Source organism: Trachurus japonicus, chromosome 19 (genome assembly GCF_045865225.1).
Source record: "Trachurus japonicus isolate A0001 chromosome 19, Traja_1.0".
In the NCBI taxonomy this organism is placed as follows: domain Eukaryota; kingdom Metazoa; phylum Chordata; class Actinopteri; order Carangiformes; family Carangidae; genus Trachurus; species Trachurus japonicus.
The window spans coordinates 25,608,349-25,617,758 of record NC_140925.1 but is presented as its reverse complement, the minus strand read 5'-3'; the positions used below and the strand labels follow the sequence as shown (position 1 = coordinate 25,617,758).

The 9,410-nt window shown below is 41.4% G+C and overlaps 1 protein-coding gene across 1 annotated transcript; it reads left to right on the top strand.

Annotated features, from left to right (window-relative positions):
- The first annotated feature begins 265 nt into the window (after nt 1-265).
- becn1 (beclin 1, autophagy related) lies at nt 266-9,394 on the top strand. The gene is made up of 12 exons (XM_085761673.1): nt 266-415; nt 612-744; nt 839-903; nt 1,197-1,255; nt 3,406-3,496; nt 3,616-3,752; nt 3,862-4,056; nt 4,144-4,290; nt 4,468-4,617; nt 4,885-4,945; nt 5,050-5,192; nt 8,568-9,394. Exons 2-12 carry the CDS (start codon nt 618-620, stop codon nt 8,734-8,736), a joined length of 1,344 nt encoding a protein of 447 aa, XP_085617799.1. The 5' UTR covers nt 266-415; nt 612-617; the 3' UTR covers nt 8,737-9,394.
- Nucleotides 9,395-9,410: the final 16 nt, after the last annotated feature.

Genomic DNA, 9,410 nt, shown 5'->3' with positions numbered 1-9,410 from the left:
CCCAAACGTATTCACAAATAATATATTCAGCACATATAAGGTAAGAAGAAAAAAAATCTATTATTTCTTTTAAAGTCATGTCATAGTTCTAATGTAAGTCACATGATTGTAGGTCTACCGTAGATTTACTATACATTGTGCTTATATATGCACTAATTTAACTTAGTTTTATTATTATTATTATTAATTTACTATTATTATTGAGAGCGGTTTGAGCCCAATCTGGTGCTCCCACGTGACTTTATCTAAACCTGACGTCATACGTGAACGTAAACAACAATAAGGAAGTGGAGGGGGATTTGCCTGAGCTGCAAAAATGCGACAGTCACGCTAACAACATTAGAAGTGTTTTCCTGTTTTCGACCTGCATAAATCAGGACTGTAATGCACTAGCGTTGGGTTTCCCTCAGCGAGAGTAAGTCTATCTTTTCTTTGTACTCTGTGGGTGTGTGTTACGCATGAGCTAGCTGCAAAGCTAACCATGGCTAGCCAGCTGGTTAGCAGCTAACGAGCTGTCAAGCTTCGTTGTAGATTAAAATAGAATAACAATTCAGCGAAAAGGCTGTACAGCTTTACATTGTGCTTTTATTTCTTTCTATGTGTTTTTGTAGCTAGCGATGGAGGGCTCCAAGTCGTCCAGCACAACCATGCAGGTCAGCTTCGTGTGTCAGCGGTGCTGTCAGCCGCTGAAGCTGGACACCTCCTTTAATGTGCTGGACCGGGTCACCATCCAGGAGCTCATTGGTATGTGTTCATGTGAAAATCAGCTATCAGTGGTGGCGGTGAGATGTAATGAAATGATTTGTTAAGAAATGACTGCTCTGTGTCTCCTTCTCAGCTCCGTTGGTTACCGTGACCCCCAGCAAACAGGCTGACAGCAGCGAGGGGGAGTCAGCACCAGAGGTAACTACAGCAGGCTTAATACAGCAATTGACTTCATATAAAGTGCAGTAAACACACACTTGCACAGAATTTAGCACAGTTGTGGATTTAGGCTGTTTATGTCTCTTAATCCCAGACTGAGTCAGAGATGCTGAGTTCAGGGCCACACTAAGATTTTAGACTAATAAAACTGTGGCAACAGGGAAACTGACATTTTTGATAAGTAAAGTGTCGGTAAGATTTTTATCGGACACAACTTAGCTCTGTCTGGAAGTATATTGTATATTGGAGTCTCAATTTATTTTCTCTACTAGGAGACTTTTGTAGAAAACAAGCAAGATGGGGTGTCGAGAAAATACATCCCTCCTGCACGGTGAGTACCCAGTTATTTTCATTCAGGAAATGAATGACATAAGTCAATTTAAAATGGTTAATTAGGGCCACGGGCAATCGCACCGGGCACTGGTCCCAACAGCTATGAAATAGCTGCAGGCCAAATTATATATCAAAACGTGCGTCTTGATCGGGACTGGTGTGCTATCAGTTTTCTCAACAGTGTACGACGTCGCAAAAAACTGTGCAAAATTTTGCATTGAAGTTAATGGGACGGGCGGGAAAAAAAGAGCGAAAAAGACCAATCATTGGAGTTTAACAAACGTCTACTGCTCAGGCATACTTTCACCTAGAGACTCTTTTTAAACTTTAAACAGTAGACACAAGTCTTGTGTATTGTCGTATTACTCCACGTTTTGATAGGTCAACTAGTTTTTGATCAATCCCCGATCAATGACCATGATCATTTTTGGAGAAATTATGAGATTATAATGGGTGTGTATTGGACGGAATGTTCGTGTCAGAGTGCGTGACATCATCGGTTAGAGTGGGAGAGATGCCAGAAAAACTCCAGATTTTTTCTCTTTCCAAACTCCAAACGGCCACAATTTACACTCTACACACATAATTTCCGCCACGTTTGTAGACGAGCTCATCCTCGATCTCTTCATCTGCTCAAAATATCAGAGAGACTTACAGAATTTAAACTCTGAGCCTCTAAGTGCGGCCACGTCTGTCTCTGCTCCTCATTGACTCCAATACAAATATTTTCTGAGAGAAGCAGAACGGCCTGATGTTTTAAAACTGCCATCCTCTCCAAAATATTTACTGTAGAAACACCAAATCGTACCAAAATTTTCAGTAAGTCCTTAGAGCAACGTTGATCTGTGTTTTGTTCTGATAGGAGTTACCGTTTTGTCATGCTAAGCCTAAATGTGAGACCGGTGCAGAGGCAGAAAATGGCTCTTTTTCTCCACGTTTCTGTCTGTCTCAGCCTGCGGGGGCCCCTATCGCCGTGGTAACCTCTTTGATCCTCAGGCCAGAGCTCGTTAACTTCATAAACAATCCACCTGGCGCTCGTTTAAATGTTTATAAACAGAGGCACAGCTAAATCAGACTGACACAGGATGCAGCTACTAACTAACTATGTGTCAAGTCAGTCGCACACACACACACAGACTCTAGAGCCAGCTTCATGTGATTACAGTCACACACACACACACACACAAACACACACACACCTTCATGTGATTAAAACACAGTTAACGTGCAACAGAATTTAAACTTAAACCATGATTTAATCTGGTTTTAAAGTTAAACCTTGTTGGTGTCAAATGCGTCAAATGCCTCTCGTGGGAGCAGCTGATAGAGTCCCCCCCAGCTGAAAGCAGCCCACCCCACCAGCCAGAGGGTCCAGGACCATAGGGACTGCAGTGGAGGAAGGCTGCCTTAACACCCTGCACAATGGCACCCAGTACACAGAAGTTAGACAGGACCAGTCAGCCCATCACCTGGTCCGTTCAACAAATCAGTTTATGCTACTGTGATTTATGTAGCCTAGTTAAATACTACAGTAATCATCATAGTGTATTGGCAGGAAAGACCATTTAAATCTGTATCAAATATCGATTAATGAATTAATCGATCATTTGCATGTTGGTCTTGGTTAAGTACCACCTTGAAAAAAAAAACAATGTTTTGTTGCTTAAGCTATTCAGTCATTCAATGGTATACTAAAATCCATGTGAAAAAAATGCTTCTCACTGTTCTCAGGTCAAATATTTATATGCGATTAAAATGCAATTAATTGCGATTAATTAATTACAAAGCCTCTAATTAATTAGATTAATTGTTTTAATTGAGTCCTGGCCCTATTACACAAGATAAACACACACACACACAGTTAACCTAATGTGGTTACAGCTCCTCCATATCAGTGCTTATAGAAAGATGATCACGTGTCTGTCTGATCAGCTCTGTCTTGACCTTAAGATCGTGGGTTTGATTCCCATGTTGACAGAGATGGCAAAATCGGCAGTAGCCCCGTGGCCCATTCAAAATTTCCCGAGAGGAAATTTTCTAGTTATGTCTTTGTTGGTGTGTTCCTTTGTCAAATGAGATCTGGATGGACTTGAAAATACAGCATATTCTATACATTTGACTGAATGAGTGCTGAATCTTGCTCTACAGGATGATGTCCACAGAGAGTGCCAACAGCTTCACACTGATTGGAGAAGCATCTGATGGAGGCACGATGGAAAATCTTAGTCGCAGACTGAAGGTAAAGTCAGTTGAAAGACTTTGACTTTTATAATGAAAGTTTATCATATCAGTTTGGAAGAGTAAGTAGCTGGTTGGGGTTTCTGTCCGTGATCTCTGACTGAATCACATTTCACTCAGGTGACCAGTGACCTGTTTGACATCATGTCGGGCCAGACGGATGTGGACCATCCACTGTGTGAAGAATGTACTGACACTTTGTTGGACCACCTGGACACACAGCTCAACATCACAGAAAACGAATGCCAGAATTACAAGTGAGTTGAATGTCTCAGTTTTCAGTCGAACTGAATTCAAAGGAAAGGAGAAATGTTGTTGCCACAAATATAGAGATCAAATAAACTGAATGTGCTTGTCTTTTTTCAGGCAGTGTCTGGAGCTACTGTCACACCTGCAGGTGGAGGAGGAGGAGACCCTGCTGGCAGAGCTGCAGCAGCTCAAGGAGGAGGAGGAGGCCCTGGTCCAGGAGCTGGAGGCTGTGGAGGAGCAGAGAGCCGCCGTGGCCCAGGAGCTGGCCCAGAGCAAGAGCCACTCTCAGCAGCTGGACACAGAGGAGCTCCAGTGAGTGTCCCAGCAGCAGTGAGTGAAATATTGTTAATGATACAGCACCTGATCACTTTTAACCTCCCTGCTTCCTTGCGTTATAAGGTACCAGAAGGAGTACAGCGAGTTCAAGCGGCAGCAGCTGGAGCTGGATGATGAGCTGAAGAGCGTCGACAACCAGATGCGTTACTGCCAGATTCAACTCGATCGACTGAAAAAGACCAACGTCTTCAACGCTACATTTCACATCTGGTAAACACACGCATAGACATTACCGTTATGCGGTGTTGTGCTGTGCTGAGAAGAAATATTATTTTTTCACTCCACCAATCAACCGTGACTTTCCAAACATTCGGCTATAGGCCCCGTGGAAGTCAATAAATCAATACTCATTGACTGAGCATCAGGATTGTTTCTTTTCTTGTCCAGGCACAGCGGTCAGTTTGGTACCATCAACAATTTCCGGCTGGGTCGACTCCCCAGCGTCCCCGTGGAGTGGAATGAGATTAATGCGGCCTGGGGGCAGACGGTGCTGCTGCTGCACGCTCTGGCCAACAAGATGGGGCTGCGCTTCCAGAGGTAAACACAAACATCCAAGCACACGCACAGACAATTTAATTAGCTTGGGTGTTGTTCCACTTGAACCTTGTTAACAATTTATTTCCACTTAGTTGGGTTTCCATAAAATCTTAGCTTAGTCTTGTGCGCTCCCAGTAATAAGCTCTATCACACTTTGTTACATGTCAGTTTATGGCTTTTTTGTTATTGTTATTTAGATTCAGTTATTTGTTGCTTTATTATTTAGGTTTTGACATAATGCTGAAATATTACCTGATCTCTCTTCAGATACCGTCTTGTCCCATATGGAAACCATTCATATTTAGAGTCACTGACAGACAAGTCTAAGGTAACACACACAGTATTATCAAGTCCAGCTCTCACATCATTATTTTAATACTGAGTCAGGCTCTAGTCTTATTATTTCTTTCTTCCTCTCTTCTGTTCCCTCAGGAACTCCCTCTGTACTGCTCCGGTGGCCTGAGGTTCTTCTGGGACAATAAATTCGACCATGCCATGGTGGCCTTCCTGGACTGTGTCCAGCAATTCAAAGAGGAGGTGGAAAAAGGAGACACTGGCTTCTGCCTCCCATACAGGTCAGAGAACTACAGACCCAGAGTCATGTTCTTTGTGTTCATTAACAGGCCATTCAAGATGAGGCTGTAAATATTCAAGAAGTTTCAGTGCAGTTTCTAAAACAATTATAGCTGCTGCGCAGCGATGGGTCGGGTCCGGGCTACTTTTGGGCAAATTTAGGCAATTCTGAGCAACAAACAGGAGAATAGGAAGACAGGACAGTTGACCTTATAATGTTCAATTTGCATTAGTTGAGGATTGAACCCACAACCTCGGGAACCAAAGACTGTTGTCTATCGCACTGAGCTACTTGACAAGTGGCATTCAACAGTGGCTTCACAAATTGAGTAAGCCATTCACTGTCGTGTAGGCAGATTTGAAACCACAGTAAAAAGAAAAATCAGTTTTTGAGGTAAAATAATGATATGTATTTGTCAAACATCTACTATGAGTCTAAGATGTTAAGAGCTTTCGCACATGGTCCAGTCCAAGCTATTTGGATCATCATCGTCATCATCTCCCTTGCTGGGTCTCGAACTCACAATCTCTGACACCAAGAACCAGCTCTTAACTCGCTGAGCTAATTGGCTGTTAGTGAGACCTGCTGTGTAGCTTCATTTATCCACTCAGGTGAGTCAGTGCCCGGGCAGCTGTTGTCAAGGCAGATTTCAAAAAGTATCTAAACAAAAATCTGTTAATACATAAATTGCATTTAGACAGCAAAACAGCTTGAGGACATGTGACATCTTGATCTGTCATCATCATCCTTGTTGGGTCTCGAACTCACAATCTCTGACACCAAGAACCAGCTCTTAACTCGCTGAGCTAATTAGCTTGTAGTGAGACCTGCTGTGTAGCTTCATTTATCCACTCAGGTGAGCCAGTGCCCGGGCAGCTGTTGTGATGAAAGGGTCAAAATGTCAATAATTCAGTCATCTAAACAAAAATCTGATAATACATAGATTGCATCTTGACAGCATGGAAATGTTGGTGATTTGTTTTTAATGATACGTGTTTTGCTTCATAAGAGAAAATATGATGTTTATAAATTCCACTCTCACATTGACTGCAGTTGTTTCCATGAGAGCAGAATTCAAAATGTTCTCAAAAATTCAGTTTTTGAATTAAAATTCTGATATTTGCTAAACTTCATCAACCATGACTCCAGAATATTCTCATTTTTTTTCAGGAAGTTTGAAAATGTATTTAGCAAGAATTTGATGGTATATGTTTACAGTACTGTTTACAGTCAAACGTTTTCATGCACTGTAGGCTCAATTTTTGCTTAATCAAAAATCCGAGAAACAAGTTTTGTGGAGGACGGTCTGGAGATGCTCTGTAGCAAGTTTGGTGACAATTGAGCAAAAATTGTGGGAGGAGATACATTTTAAAAGTTTTACAGTTATTGAAAAAAACAGAGTGATGGACTTCATAATTTGTAATAAGTTTAAGTGGACAAAAGTTTCAGCAGTATTGAGGCTACATTGTGGTGAAGTTTCAACACTGTAGCATCTACCGTTGGTTTGGTAGGAATTTTTAAAGTTTTTAAATTTAAACGCTTATTGTGCCCCCCCTAGGAGGGGGGGGCACATGTCCTTGGAGTTGAGTGCATCTGGCATGGGACTGAACCTTTGTGCAAAGTTTGGTGAGTTTTCGCCCATGGGAAGTATGACTTCCTTGGAAGAAGAAGAAAGAAAGAAAGAAGAAGAAGAAGAATTCCTAGGAATACAATAGTGTCCCGGCAGCTTAGCTGCCCGGACCCTAATTATCTCAACTTACACCAGCGGGGCTGAAGAAATGTCCGATTTCATTGTTCCACTGAGGCAAATAATCGTCAGGCGGGAGAACTAAGGGTTCTATAACCCTTTAAATTATTAAGGCATGGCCTCCAGTGCAACATTTTTCCAAAACGCTTAACTTGTCTAAAAGTCACAGAGCCTCCCACAGCCACATCTGACATCCCAGCCCTGCTCTAGTGCTCTGCTGCTTCACCTACACTAACGGCTGCATCATATAGTATATCAGCATAAGAGTTATAATATAATTATATAAAAAAAAATATAAAATATATAATTCACTCAAATTCAAATTTCACTCATTATCTACTCACCCTCATGTCGACTAAGGGCTGGGAGAAGTTCTCCGTGGCTTCTCTGAGTTACAGCGGGGCTCCGTGCAGCACTGCATGTCCATATGATGGTTGCAAATGGATACCACTTTTCTTCGTAACAAAAAGACACACCAAAAAACATCCAAATACCTCCATAGTGCTCGTATGTAATATCCCTCTTGTATTGAAGCGCAAGATTTGGATGGACCAGGAAGAGGAGTTTCTGCTGCAAACAAGCTTGAAATATAGACTTATTTAATTTTTTTGGGAACAATTTCGCATTTCGGGGCTTCAATGCAAGACGGACATTACATATGAGCAGCATGGAGGTATTTGGATGTTTTTTGGTGTGTCTTTTTGTTACGAAGAAAAGTGGTATCCATTTGCAACCGTTATATGGACATGCACTGCTATGCCGAGACCCCCTGTAACTCAGAGAAGCCACGGAGGACTCTGAAACTTCTCCCAGCCCATAGTCCACATGAGTATGAGTAGATAATGAGTGCAATTTGAATTTTGGGTGAACTATCCTTTTAAGGGACCAACCTTGAGAAAAAAGTTGACTGTTTATATTTAACAGTTATTATCGAAGCACCTTCTATCAAAATGTTGACCAAAATAAACGCCATAGTCTGACATCACAGTCGTGTACTTTTTCCACTTCGATCTGCAGATCAATCTGCCCTTCATTAGGAAACGCAGACACATAGATCAGGATTGGGTTATTGTTAATAAATTATCAGTGTGAAGTTTTTTGTTTTTCACATGTTTTTTTTTGTTATTTTACGTCTTTAATAGGTTATTGTTTTCTACATACTTGAAGTTGTCTCTGTTTCACCTTTACCAAATAGATTACTTGTCAATCTAATGGACAAATTCTCCCATTGGGTAACAGGAAGTTATGAATACTCCATTTCCACTTTGGTCTGTGAACCTTCCTCTCACTCTACCTCAAAACCTAAATGTCATTTTTACACAAGAGGTATTTTATTATCTATTAGGCAAATGAGTACATTCATATCCAGAGGGGAAATGCACCTTTTTGGTTTTTAATTAACTTATACTTGGTATAAAAAACACACATACTTTTGTCCTGAGGACAAAGCATGTGTGTTTTGTGTGCCTCCTCCTTTTGTCAATGTCGAATGTAGTGAACACAGGCCTGTGCACAGGGAATATATGGGTAGATTCAGATGTTGTCTAGATAGTTGGTTGTTATATTACAACTACATAACTGAACTCAAGATGCCCTCTCCTTACCCAAATGTTTTATTCCATGTCTCAGGATGGATGTGGAGAAAGGCAAGATTGAGGACACAGGAGGCAGCGGAGGCTCCTACTCCATCAAAACCCAGTTTAACTCTGAGGAGCAGTGGACCAAGGCTCTCAAGTTCATGCTCACCAACCTGAAGTGGGGCCTGGCGTGGGTCACCTCACAGTTCTACAACAGATAAACCTGCTGGGCAACGCTTTGGTTCATTGAGATTTGTGTCCGTATGCCTCTCTTATAAACAGATTACTTGTGAATCTGACTCTTGAGATTTGACCAAAGGAATAGAAATGGTTACGGTATGTCTGCACCACTTTGTTCATGTTTTGAGCATTAAAAAAAACAAACAAATGTCTGAAGCCTCGGTCCAGATGGTTACAAAGAGGAGATCATCTGAGTCTATACAAAATTTCACTCTTCTTGGATTAGAATGTATTTACAAGAAATCTTCCTCAAATCCAGTTTCACCACGTTGACAAGTTCAAGGTATCTGTGGTCTCCTGTCTTACTGCACACCTTTCACGTCACTTTGTAGCACTTTTTCCAAAGTGAGAAAAACTTTTTCTGTCCCAATTATGCAAGAGAATGATGTGGATTTTTATTATAACACTGTTTGGTATTTAACAGGAGTTTGTCAGTATTTCTCTAACCTTGAATGCGGTTTCCACATTGTCCGGTCGTGTACGTACTTGGCAGGCAAACTGTGTGTATTTAGAGGTGCACTGATACAGCTGCTTTGTGTTCATACTCTGCACCATCACATGAATTTGTCTGTTTTAGATATGATGGATACATTTAATGATGGAACTTGAGTCAATAAACATTTTATGCTGTGAAAAAAACATCTGCAGTGGAGTG